Here is a 13,093-nt window from a genome sequence, read left to right as displayed (position 1 = left end):
CAAAGACCTTTTTAGTTCTTACAACAGGAAAATCAGGGTTTCGTGCCTAGAGTCTACCAACTAGGATAACAGGACACTGTGGCCGCAGCGATGGAGCCGGGCGTCCTAATCCAGCTGGAAACATAGGCTCTAGGATGGAGGAGAGGCTGTCCACATGGCCCTGCCCCTCCTCATCCCCTACAGCCATGGGGATGTGGCCACAGATTGTCCTGGAGGCCATGGAGCCTCCAGCCAGCCTTCAGCCCCAGCCCCGCTTCTGCCCACCCAGCACCCCTCCCTCTCTGTTACAGTAACCTGAGTGAGTCTGTTTCTTGTACCCAAAGTGCCAGAGACTCTCTGTAACTTATACTGGTCCAGATTAAACTCTCCAGCCCCTCTTGTCCATAGGGGACTTGTCCATGTCCCTCCCCAGGCTCTGGCCACGCCGAGCCCCACTGCTGTCCCTCCGCCTGGCCTGCATGTTGACACCTGCGCGTCTGTTCATGCCGGTCTCTCCACTCCCAGCCGCCTCCCCTGCATTCCCCAGGAAACCAAATCATGCCCTGCCCTGTGTGGCCCCAGCATCGAGAGAGGATGGGAGAGAAAGAGACACAGGGACAGAGACACAGAGACAGAGACACAGAGAGACAGGCAGAGACACAGACAGAGACCAAGAGAGAGACAGATGGAGACAGAGAGAGACAGAGACAGAGACACAGGGAAGGAGAGACAGAGAGCAAGAGATGGGTAACCAGCCTCGTTTTTCCTAAAAACCCAAGCATTATCTTTTCATCATCACTGTACCCTCCAGAAAGTATGAATTAAGCATTTATCTATCTCCATTTTGTCCTGAACAATGACAGTGACTGGTTTCTGTGTTCATTCTTTATAATACTTCATGGAGCTTCTTATACGTGGGTAGCTCCTGGATACTTCTGTTTTATTAAAAATAACATTCTAGACAAGGCACAGTGGCTCACGCCTATAATCGCAGCACTTTGGGAGGCTGAGGCGGGTGGATCACAAGGTCACGAGTTCAAGACCAGCCTGGCCAAGATGGTGAAACCCCATCTCTACTAAAAATACAAAAAAAAAATTAGCGAGGTGTGGTGGCAGGCACCTGTAATCCCAGCTACTCAGGAGACTGAAGCAGAGAATTGCTTGAACCCAAGAGGCGGAGGTTGCAGTGAGCCAAGATCACGCCACTGCACTCCAGCCTTGGCGACAGAGCGAGACTCCATTTCAAAAAAAAAAAAAAAGCATTATCTTTGTAATGAATACTAACAAAGGAAACTTCTGGCATTTCTACCAGTGCAGAATGTGCCCTCTGCTCACGATTGTGTGGTATCGATGCTTGTGTTACTGGGGTGAAGGAATGAGCCTGTGTTGTGTGTGAGGAAAATGAGGGCACTTTGAACAGCATCCTCTCATGTTTATGGGGTCTGGCACTTTCTGCCGGTGGGGGGTGGGTTGTGCTGGTGTCAGGGCTCAGAGGAGGTGGTCCTGGAGGCAGGGCAGGCACAGCGGAGAGCTCAGGACACCCGAGACAGAGGCGAGCGGGAGGGGTGGGGCACTCCTGGCAGGGGCAGTGGGAGCCTTGGGGAGAGTCCCAGCCCAGCAGGGGGGCGATGCAAGCCCTGAGACCCTCGAGGGCGGGAGGAGATTATACCGGCAGTAACTGGCCTTCATCAGGCTTCAGCCCGCCATGGCCACAGCCTGTTTCTCCCCCTCACCAGGCTTCCTTTCTACTTGCGGGTGTTACAGAAACGTGTTTAAAATCTCAGGGGGCCTCCAGTTCCACACATCATTCATCCGAATGGAACAGTGGAAAGGGATTGTGCCCCCCATGGCTTCCAGGGTCAACCTCCCTCACGGTCTGCAGTTGCCGTGGGGGTCAGTTTCCGTACATAGGGGACCTGGAGGTACCGTCATTGCAGGGGGACAGCGCGGGCCACACGTCATCAGGGAGAGGCCCCGGGGACATCACCAGGGACACACCCGGGAGGCTTCTGAGTGCACAGCTCGGATTCACAGTGGCTTTCTAGGAAAACCTCGGGAAGAAAACTCTAAGGAAACACGGGGCAACCAGCCCGGGTGGGAGGCCCCGAAGAGTTGATCTTGCCGGATCTGCCGGACCATGCACGTGTGGTGTGGCCTCCTTTGTATAGGTAGCTCCCAACAAAACACCGTAGAAGACTGAAGTGCCGCTGATCTTAGGCTCTTCCGTGAACAAGCATGTCCTGAAGTTGGGTTCGACAATGAGGAATGTGCTGGACATTTCAAGGTGTCTGTAGCAGTGCCAGGTGACCTTGCTGGGGATACTGATGCAGGCAGCCCTCCCTCCACCGCTGCACCCTGATCTGTATGAAACTCACATCCTGTCTCCCCAACATTCAGCACCCTTGTGGTTCCCATTGCCTTAGGATCTCCCCTGCTACCTGCGGCTGCCCCTCTGCCACCCTGTGGCCCCAATGGCCCTTTCCACCCCTCTCAGTCACTGGGTCCACCTACTCTGGGCTTCTCCTCGTGCCACTGTCCCCGGCTTGACTGGCCCTGGGGAAGAGGGGCCCCTCCTGCTTCTGATCCTTCGGGCCTCGGCTTAGAGTTGCACCTGCCCACCCCCGCCAGCCGTGGTCATTGTGTCTTTACCCATGGGTGGCTCTGGCCGCTCTCCCCCGCCACAGGGCAGGCTCCCCGGGGCCAGAACTTGCCCCACCGTTGACCACAGCTTCCCAGAAGTCTCTCCGCCATTACTTTTTGAGTTAATCATTTGAGGAGATCAAAGTAGACGTGAAACAGAACAGAATGCAGTGTGGAGCTGCGGGAAAGGCGAGGAGGAACAGCAGCCTTGGCAGTTGAGTGACCAGCACCCCTCAAAGGGACAGAGCCCTTTGGGCAGATCACATAGATGCCACTACCCTGGTGCCCTCGAATGCTCATGGAGGGGCACCACGATTCCCAAGGACCCACTGGCATCGGCTACGTGGCCCTGTACTCAACAGGCCTGTTCAGCCTCCACTGGCACGCCGGGGACCACACTAGGGTCAGCGTCAGCCACAGAGACGGCTAGGGCGCTCTTGACTTTCCTTGGGGAACTGGCATTCCTCTTAGAGAGATGGGGAAGTCATTAATCTCTGTGTCCCCAGAGGGTGGCATTTGGCAGGGCCTTGCCCTATGTGGAGGGTCAAGCTTGCAGGGAAGGCTCTCCAGACTCTAAATTAAAAGTGGAAAGGCTAAACCATGGAGCAAAGCACAGAGCGGGTAGGCAGAACTGAGCCCGGCCTCCTGCCCTGAGGCAGCCTGCCGGGTGCCCTAGCAGTGTGGAGCCACCCCAGCCCTGAGACGCTGGGTCCCTCGAGGCCCACCTGGAAAGCCCCTCTGCCTGCCTGGCACTGGCCAGCATCACACGCTGCTTCCTGAACTGTTGTTTTATTGTTATTTATTTTCTTAAGTGCTTTTTGTAACAAAGGAGTTTTACTTATTTTCTTAAGATCAGTGTCATAGCTTTTGAAAATGCGTCGTTTAGAGCATTAGAATGGGTCGACCATTCTAATCCAGACATGACCTCCCTGTGCATGATTGGCTGTGTTGCTTGCCATAAACACGAGCTCAGGCCTCAGAGCATCTGTCTGCTTCCAAGAACACTGTTTCTAAATATAGAAGATGAAGGGGCTGGGGCGGTGGCTCAAGCCTGTAATCCCAGCACTTTGGAAGGCCAAGGTGGACAGATTGCTTGAGCCCGGGAGTTTGAGACCAGCCTGGGCAACATAGTGAAACCCTGCCTCTACAAAAAAGTACAAATAATTAGCTGGGCGTGGTGGCGGGCACCTGTAATCCCAGCTACTGAAGAGCCTGAGGCAGGAGAATTTCTTGAACCCGGGAGGCAGAGCTTGCGGTGAGCCGAGATTGCGGGCCATTGCGCTCCAGCCTGGGCAACAAGAGCGAAAGCCAGTCTCAAAAAACAAAGAAAGAAAGAAAAGCACCCGGGGTGCGTCTGGAGCCGCGTTCTGGGAGCCGCGCTTCACTCTCTGGTGGTACAGCTCCAAGGCTGGAGCTTCCTTGGCATTTTTGTTGCCACAGAAGCAGATGGGAAAATTCTAGGTCTGTACCTTGTGTGAAAAAAGGCTAAGTAAAATTTTGCATTTACGTGACTTCTGTGTGGAGAGCAGCGTCGGCTTTTGTTTGTCTTTGGTTCTGTTTGGAGCGCATCTAGGTAGAGAGGGGTTTGGAAGGTTAGGACAGCGCCCTCGGACGCCAGTGAGACCCAGAGGCGCCGCCAGGCCCTGAACCTCATGAACCTGCGCGGCCCTAGGCATGCGGTGAAAAGGGGACGTTGCCCTCGTCCTAGCACCAGAGCAGGCAGGGGCACCGCTGCTGGAGAGCGCCAGGTGGCTCCTGCGGAGGACGGTGGCCCAGATCCTACCCTGACGGAGAAAGGTTCACGTCATGAACAGATGCCTGGCATGAGGGAACCTTCCGTGTGTTCCACCTGTCAGCAGTAAAAAGCCAACAACTACACGGAAATGCAGAGGCGCCTGTAGCTACATGCCTCGCTATGCTGCTCTAACCTTGGCCTCCAGACGCGCGTAAGAAGGTGACTGAGTCAGCTGCATGATCGCACTGCGCTGTGGATGCCGTTAGCCTTTTACTTCTGTCCTTCCCACCTTCCCTACGTGGGGGAGATGGGAAGGGGTGGAAGGAGACAGGGCTGGGGCTGGCCCTAAACCTTTGAGTTTTCCATTCTCCCACCATCTTTATATTAAGATTCCCTCTCTTCTCATTGTCCTGTTTCCTGAAGACTTTTCTCCCAAAACTTCAATCATGTTCATCAGTTTGTCTAGAAACAAATGTAAGGGAAGAGTTTTAGCAAACACGAAATTCTGCCCATGGAATCAATTCCATTTCATGAAGTTGTGTTGCCAAAGCAAACAACCTCTTCCTGTGAGCCGCCCGGACAGTGTGAATTACAGCTCTGCAGCCCAGCCAGCCCTTTCCCCTCTCCTTTCCTTCCTGCGGCTTCTTGGGGCTTCAGCTTCTGTCACAGGCCTTCCTTTTGGAATGGCTGTCACACATGCACACAGGTGGCAGAGTGGAAAGACCCCAGGGCTGACCCTGATGCTCTTCGTACAGCTGCAGAGCTAGCAAACTGGGTGCAACTGGCTCTAAAGAGAATCTATGCGGAGCAGACGGCCCCCTGGCCACCTCAAGTCCCTGCTGGGGCTGGCATTTCCCGCCTGTGAGCAACAAGATGACGGTGACCCAAACAATCCTCTCTAGAGGGAGAGGCCCTGGGAGGGAAGAGCGAGAGGCTCCGAAGCTCTCAACAGCCAAAGTTGGAAGGGAAAGAAGAGACGAAGGGACATAAACTGATGCCTGGGGAGTGGGTACCAAAGACAGGCAAGCGAGCTATCCAGACCAGGCTGATTGCAGTGGCCCACACCTTCATCCTAGCACTTTGAGAGGCTGAAGCGGGAGGATCACTTGAGCCCAGGAGTGTGAGACCAGCCTGGGCAACATGGCAAGACCCCATCTATGCTTTAAGAAATAAATAGATGATTTGCCAGGCACAGTGACTCACGCCTGTAATCCCAGCGCTGTGGGAGGCCAAGGTGGGTGGATCACCTGAGGTCAGAAGCTTGAGACCAGCCTGGCCAACATGGTGAAACCCCATCTCTACCAAAAATACAAAAATTAGCTGGGCATGGTGGCTCATGCCTGTAGTCCAGCTACTCGGGAGGCTGAGGCAGGAGAATCACTTGACCCTGGGAGGCGGAACTTATATTGAACCCAGATTGCACCACTGCACTCCAGGCTGGGCATCGGAGTGAGACCCTGTCTCAAATAAATAATCCAGACCAAGCAAAGAACCGGGTTATTGTAAATAACATAAAAGTGTATATTTCCACAAGACAATTCACAAGTCTAAGAAAACGCAGACTTTCTCACCAGCGAGCAAGATTCCAGGTCAGTGAGTATCAACCCTGCTGGCCATTTAAGCACTGATAAAGTCAGCGTCTCCAGGAAAACCTAAATGCCATTTTGAAGGCAGTTCAGAATAAAACACGAAGAGCGGACTTCTACAAGTCAGCTTCTCAGTGTGTCACGGGGCATCGGGACGGACCAGTGCCATCCATGGTGCCCTTTCTAGTGTCCTTCTGGTGCCCCGATGTCATGTCCAGGGAATTTTGGGTTATATGCCACCATTTTCCAAAAAGGACTGGAAGTCATTTATACAAATTACAAGGTAATGGGGAGCAGGAAAGAGGGACTGTTTCAAGCAAGAAGCAGGCGAGAAGACTTCGGCATCATGCCCATCTCTCTGGCACCAAAACAAGGGGAAACCCAGCTAAGCCCAGCATACTTATAGCAAAGATGCCACAGGTCCCCACACGGATGCAGAGAGTGTCATGTGAGCACCAACTGGGGGACGGCGGGGACTTCACTGACTTGACCCCAATGCATGGCCACGACCTCCTCATGCTGGCCCAAGTAAGACAGCACAGCTGCCCTGGGGCTCCAGCGACAGCTGAGGAGTTGCCCGTTGAAGATATGACTCAACCCAAGTACAGAGCTCTGCAGGGCTGCTGGATCGAACCACTGAAAAGTGTTCTCTTCAGGCCAGGCTCAGGACAGCAGACCCTGAGGCCCAGGCCCTGTGTGAAAGCCAGAGCTGCGGGCGGGAGGGCCCTGCTCCATGAACGGATCCTGGCAGTGTTCTTGCCAAGAGGACAGTTTGCCCCCCCGAGGGAGGCAGGCCTAGGTGGGGAGCACAGGTGCTGCACCAGGGAGCACGTGGGATGCGCCTTGGGCCTGAAGCTTCTCAGTGTGCATATTACCCAGCAGGGCTTCAGAGAGACGCTGGAATAACAGCTGCGAGCATTGCTGACGATGGCACATCTGTGCGCTGGAGTGGTCACTCTCCACTGCACAGATCACACCAGGGGAAGGGGGGCTCGTCCAGGCACTCACAGCTGACCAGGGGCAGAGCCAGGAGCAGAACCCAGGCCACCTGCTCTGGGCTCCTGCAGAACCAGCCAGCGATCCAGCTGGGAAACACCTGAGGGCTCGGAGCATCCTCAGGCACCGGAGAGTGCCAGGGAGCCTCCCGGCCTAGGCTGCCTGCAGAAGTCGCCCTCAGCCTTGTGCCACTCAGGCGTCGGGTGCCAGGGTCATGCTGTGGCTGCAGCCATCAGAGGCTGTAATGACCTTTTACCTTCCATTGGCAACTTGCCCTGACCCCCTTCAATACCCCTTTCCCTCTCTGCCCGTGCCTATCTGCACAAATCAACAAGACCACAGACTGTGAAAGAACAGAGGTGCAGTGCAGAGAGAAGAGGCCACGAGGAGGAGAGGGGAGAAGCAAGGGGTCTGTGGAGTGAGCAGAATGCAAGCTCTGAATAGAATGCCAAGGGCAGCGGCAGCCAAGCCAGGACAGTGGGGTCCCCACACATCTCAGCTGCTCTCTCTGGGTGTCAGAGCAGGGAAGAGGGCTTGAGGGGCGAGGAGGGTGGCCCCTTTGCAGACCCAGGCGTCGTGCTGAGCATGGCACTGAGCCCAGAAACATTCGTGGAGTGAGAGCAAAAGCACAGGCCCCATCGCCTCTCTCTGGAGCTGACAAGGAGCCTTCCTTTCAGTGTGTTGTACTCTGGCTTTCCAGGGTGTTCCAGCCTCCCCATAATTCCATGTACTTTTCCTCCTTTCATGAGCATCTTCTCTCCCCACTGCCCACCCCACCTCTGCCGAGCCCTGGGATCGAGGTTCACTTGCATAACAGGTAATAGCAGGCGTTTCCTTGTCCTGTGACAGGACATCCTGGCGCCCTTCAGTCTCTCCCTGACTGTTTAAAACAGACGCGAGTACAGGAAAAAAAACCCAACTCTAAAATTAGCAGCATGACAGAAGAAAGGCACATAGCTACTTTCTGTCCTGTTTGTCAATGAAACAAGTCTAAACAGGGCCAAAATGCATTTCCTTTTTGGGCAAAACAGACCCGTTAGGGGTGATGGTTGGACACTGAGGGGAAGAGGCGGCCTGTGGGGGCAAGAGAAGCCGCCGAGACACCAGGGGCCCTCTCGGTGCTGCTGGCCCTCGCCCTGGTGCCTGCCGTTCTGGCGGTTGTTGAACAGAGCCTGGTCCAACCTTGTCAGAGGTCGTGTTAGAGCACAGTCCCGCCCCCGCCACCACCCCTCCTGACCAGGACAGGCCTCCGAAGGCCTCCAGCCCTGTCCCCCGGGAATGCTGTAAGACAGCTCGGTTTAGTCCATCAGGGTGCTCGCCCCCATGTGTGATTTTTTAAAATACATTTGGAAACACTATCTTGTCCTGAAATAAGATTTTGCAGGAAGTAAGCTATCATTTTCGACGTGCCAAATCCACAGTAGTCCTAATAATTCTAAACAAGAGTTTCAAGGAGATTTATTAAGAAATGCAGTGATCTGGGCCGGGCGCCGTGGCTCACGCTTGTAATCCCAGCACTTTGGGAGGCCGAGGCAGGCGGATCACAAGGTCAGGAGATCGAGACCATCCTGGCTAACACGGTGAAACCCCGTCTCTACTAAAAATACAAAAAATTAGCCAGGCGTGGTGGCGGGTGCCTGTAGTCCCAGCTACTCGGGAGGCTGAGGCAGTAGAATGGCATGAACCCGGGAGGGGAGCTTGCAGTGAGCCAAGATCGCGCCACTGTACTCCAGCCTGGGCGACAGGGCGAGACTCCATCTCAAAAAAAGAAAAAAAAGAAAAAGAAATGCAGTGATCCAGCTGGGCGCAGTAGCACACGTTTGTAATTCCAGCACTTTGGGAGGCTGAGGTGGGTGGATCACCTGAGATCAGGAGTTCGAGACCAGCTGGACCAACATGGTGAAACCCCGTCTCTACTAAAAACAAAAATTAGTGGGGCGTGGCCAGGCGCGGTGGCTCACGCCTATAATCCCAGCACTTTGGGAGGCCAAGGTGGGCAGATCACGAGGTCATGAGATCGACACCATCCTGGCGAACATAGTGAAACCCCGTCTCTACTAAAAATACAAAAAAAATTAGCCGGGCATGGTGGCGGGCGCCTGTAGTCCCAGCTACTCAGGAGGCTGAGGCAGGAGAATGGCGTGAACCCGGGAGGTGGAGCTTGCAGTGAGCCGAGATCGTGCCACTGCACTCCAGCCTGGGCGACAAAGTGAGACTTCGTCTCAAAAAAAAAAAAAAAAAAATTAGTGGGGCGTGGTGGCGGGTGCCTGTAGTCCCACCTACACGGGAGGCTGAGGCAGGAGAATCACTTGAACCCAGGAGGCAGAGGTTGCAGTGAGCCGAGATCGCGCCACTGCACTCTAGCATGGGTGACAGAGCAAGACTCCATCTCAAAAAAAAAAAAAAGAAATGTAGTGATCCATTGGGTTATCCTACAGAAGGAGTTATTTTCAGAATCAAAAACTATTGCTTTTGCTTTCTCTATGCCACTAAAATATCTTTATTCTGACCCAGCATTTCCAATTACATTTTCAAAATCTTCCATTTCCTTCTTTAAGCCACGGCATTTCCGATTCCTGCACGCGGTAGAGATTGGCCATTTCAGTGAGACAGGAAAACCACTTCTCTGTTTTATGGCCCTCGGGTCAGCAGAGGGCCCCGTGGGAGCTTTCCTAGCCTGGGTACCTCGTTGAGAGTCTCATGTTTTCCCTGCAGTCATGCAGGAGGGGAGGAGGCGGAGTCAGTCCTAGGTCCCACATCCCTGTCTCATTCGTTCTTACAATCAGTTGGGTGGGGGCAGAAATTACCCTTTTCGAAGTTGGGCATGCAGAGGCTCACGTTAGTTTAGTCATCTGCCTGACCCCACGTCGATGGTGATGGAGCCAAGACACAGCTCCAGTTCCAGGCTCCACGCCCTGTGCTCTTCCACTACCCGCCAGGGGAAGTGACTTGCCCAGGGCCACGCCATGCTATTAATAGCGCTCAGAGAGCCCGGCCTGACTCGCCCGGGGCACTTTCCAGCACAGGAATACCTGCCCCCACAGTCTGTCAGCATCCTTCTGGAAATTGTATTTCTTAAGAAAGATAAGGGCCCAGGATCATTATTCCTAGAATGATTCACTCTGGACTTCCTGCCACTTCCTCTGTGGGAACTGCAGGGCAACCTGCAGAACGCTGCACCGGCCCCGAGGAGGAGAAGGAGGGTGCGGGCAGCTCCATGCTGGCCATGCTCAGCCATGGGCCGACATGCTCGCTTTCTCTGTGTCCCTGTTTCTGCGGGCACCGGGCTGACCTGTCCCAGTGAGCAGCAGGAGACCTGAGCCTGCCCCAGATGCCCACAGTCTTCAAACCTCTCAGTCAGCCACAGAAGACCAGCAGAGCCCCCTGGGGTCACTGGTGGTCATGGCTGGACACTGCTGTGGCTCCAGCACTTGTCTAGAACACCGCAGGACCCTTCCATAGGTCGTTGACGACAACTCCATCACTGTCACTCTCTATGACGCCAGGTCTTCTCAAGACCTGTCCCAGGTTGCTGGGTCTAGAGCGTTGAGAGGAGGCTCTGAGCACCGATGGCCCCTCGCCTGCAAGGCCAGGCCTCCTCCCCAACTCACATGGTGGCTTGGGGAAGCCAGGGCCTCGTGATGGTCTGCCGTCTGCATCTGTGTCCGAGCCAGGCACACAGCATGTGCTCATGCAGGCACCTCACTGTCGGCTCAGGCAGTGTGGAACGTGCTAGCGTGTTCTCACTCTGTCTTGTCCCGCTCACGGAAAGGGCCTGCGCTGACCCCAGGCTGACCCCAGGCAGGTCCTAGGAAGCTGCGTTTATAACAGAGCACATGCCTTGGCCTTCCTAGGCCTGACCTGTTCTAGGCCTCTTAGCTGGGAAGGTCAGGGCCAGGCATGGGCTCTTCTGCCTCTGCCCAGGGGCTGGTCCCCACCAGCTGCCTCAGCATTGAGGAAGGGGCAGGACCCAGGCTGCCCCATGTGGACTGCACAAGGGCCAGTCAGCAATCAGACCCCACAGACTCAGGAAAGCAAAGCGCCTCGGCCTTTAAAGTGGAAAAGGGTGTGACAGACACGCCAGGTGGTCGCAGCCTCCCTGCTCCTTGGCCTGGGTGTGTTTCTGTCATTCATCATTCTTGCCTACAGCAAGAGGGAGGGAGGATGCCCCATGGGGCTTCTCAGTGCCTGCAGCTTCCCCCCAGGCCACCCAAGGCCTCAGGACCCTCCTGTGACACCAGAAGGCCACAGGGGGCAAGGGTGCGGTGGCCACACCCACCCGGGTACTTACTCGCCAGTTGGAATGCAGCGGCCATGGCCTCCTCCCAGCACGGGGCGTCGGGTGACAGCAGGGGCAGGCCCACCAGCCCCAGCAGGAAGGTGAGCTGGCCTGCGGCGAGCGCGGCCGTGGCCACCAGGTTGCAGGCGCGCATCATGTCGAACTGCACTGTGGGCCAAGAGCAGAGAGGCAGTGGTGAGTGCAGGCGGGCTCCAGAGGCCACGCCAGCCGTCACACCACTTTCGTGGTCTCTGTTTGCCTCGGAAAGGATGGTCGGCACAGGCTGTGCCTCCATTGGGCAGAGGCTTCAGGAAGCATCACGCCCTCCCCCTCACCTGCCTGCAAGCCCTGGGTCCCATGTCTTCTTGATGGGAAGGGTTCATCCCAGCCGCCGAGCCTGGCTGCAGTGGTCGTATCCCTGCAGGGACGGGCCCTACTCTGCTATTTCTGTCTTCCTGAGACAGCTGTTCCTCTCTGCCTGACTTGACCCTTGAAGGCGCTGGCGTGGGGGTGGAGGTGGGAAGGGGAAGCCCACCAGCAACACCGGCTTCCCTGTCACTGAATTCACAGCATCCAAGACGAGGGCGCTGCCTGACCGGAGACTCCGCGGGGCGCCAGCTCCTCAGGCGTGCTGTCCTGCGTGCTCAGCTGCCTGACCCCCAAGCGGCTCATGGTGGCATTCCCTCCTCCCAGCAGCTGAGGGACTTGGGACCGAGGAGAAGCAGCTCATCTGGGCCCCTCATAACCAGCAAGGGGCTGAGCAGGGGTCAGACTTGGGTCTGAACCAGTGCCCCCCACCTGCCCCCCTCACCTCCTGGGGCCCCGTCACCCCATCTGCCACAAATCTTTCACTCAGCGGCTTAAGTCAGGGCCTGCTTCCCCACTCACAGCAGGCCTGTGCCCAGCCTTCTCTGTCCCCCACCTACACCTGGTTGCAGGAGCCAGGTGGGCAGGGCACATGGATGCGTGGTCAGGGGAAGATGGAGCCTTCTGTGAGTGAACTTCAGAGGGAGGTGTGTTTGTTGCCCTCAGGGACCAGGGCTCGTCACGTTTCTGTAGCAGAGAAATGTTCTCCCGCAAATAAAACCTTACACAGGGGCCCAAATGAGGTGGTGGTGAAGCAGTGTGTTCCCAGGCCCCTGCATGCTGCAGAGCAGACAATGTGTGTGCTGACAGACACTCAGCCTGGAGTCAGGGACTGCACGTGAAGCAACAGCCCCACAGAGTCCCTAGCCTGTCGTCACCATGCCTTCTTTTCTATTGAACAATATTTGGGAAATTCGATTCCCAAAACTAAGTCGTTATAAACAGTTGCACCTTTTTAAATGACTTGCCTTGAAATTTCAGGGCACTCTTCAGGTAACTGATGCAGGAATCTAAGAGGGAAGCAGCCTCACTACTCAGGAGCGGGTCCCCTCGCCCGCATCCATCACAGACACCAGAATCCAGGCTCAGGAGCAGGTCCCTGTGCCCGCATTCATCACAGACACCAGAATCCAGGGAGCAGCAGAATCTCCCAAGAGCCCTGAAGGTGCTGGCCTCTAGGGTGACTGCTGTGTGTCCTGGGTGGAGGCCGAGAGGGGATGGGGAGATCCTCAAGCTGCCTCCTCAGAGCGCGCCTGTGGGAAGCCAGCCCAGCAGGGGAAGCTGTCGAGGTTCACGCGTGCACGGGGCAGGCACGCTGGCATCAAGGCTCAGGGGTGGTGGGGGATGCGGGCTGCTTTACTTCGTGAGTGTTTACGTGGTTAGAAGTATCCGTTGGAACCACTATTGCCAGTATTAGCAATTCCACACGGTTCAACCTCAACATTTATTGAAATGCAATCTGGATTCACAGAATAACCTCAAAGCTCTGGAGCCGAGGCATCTGCTTCCCAC

The 13,093-nt window shown here is 55.7% G+C and overlaps 2 protein-coding genes across 14 annotated transcripts in view; one reads left to right on the top strand and one right to left on the bottom strand.

Moving 5' to 3' along the window:
• IFT140 (intraflagellar transport 140) overlaps nucleotides 1-13,093 on the top strand; it is a 104,699-nt gene that overhangs the window by 62,657 nt on the left and 28,949 nt on the right. The gene's annotated exons all lie outside the window — the stretch shown is intronic.
• The window catches only part of TMEM204 (transmembrane protein 204), a 28,048-nt gene that overhangs the window by 8,280 nt on the left and 6,675 nt on the right, over nucleotides 1-13,093 (bottom strand). The window contains exon 2 of the mRNA XM_003807617.5: nucleotides 11,228-11,383. Coding sequence (XP_003807665.1) covers nucleotides 11,228-11,383 — 156 coding nt within the window. The remainder of the gene's footprint in view (nucleotides 1-11,227; nucleotides 11,384-13,093) is intronic.

The sequence above is a fragment of the Pan paniscus genome, chromosome 18 (assembly GCF_029289425.2).
Source record: "Pan paniscus chromosome 18, NHGRI_mPanPan1-v2.0_pri, whole genome shotgun sequence".
In the NCBI taxonomy this organism is placed as follows: Eukaryota; Metazoa; Chordata; class Mammalia; order Primates; family Hominidae; genus Pan; species Pan paniscus.
Note: the sequence above shows the minus strand (reverse complement) of the source record. Positions and strands in the feature narration are given on the sequence as shown.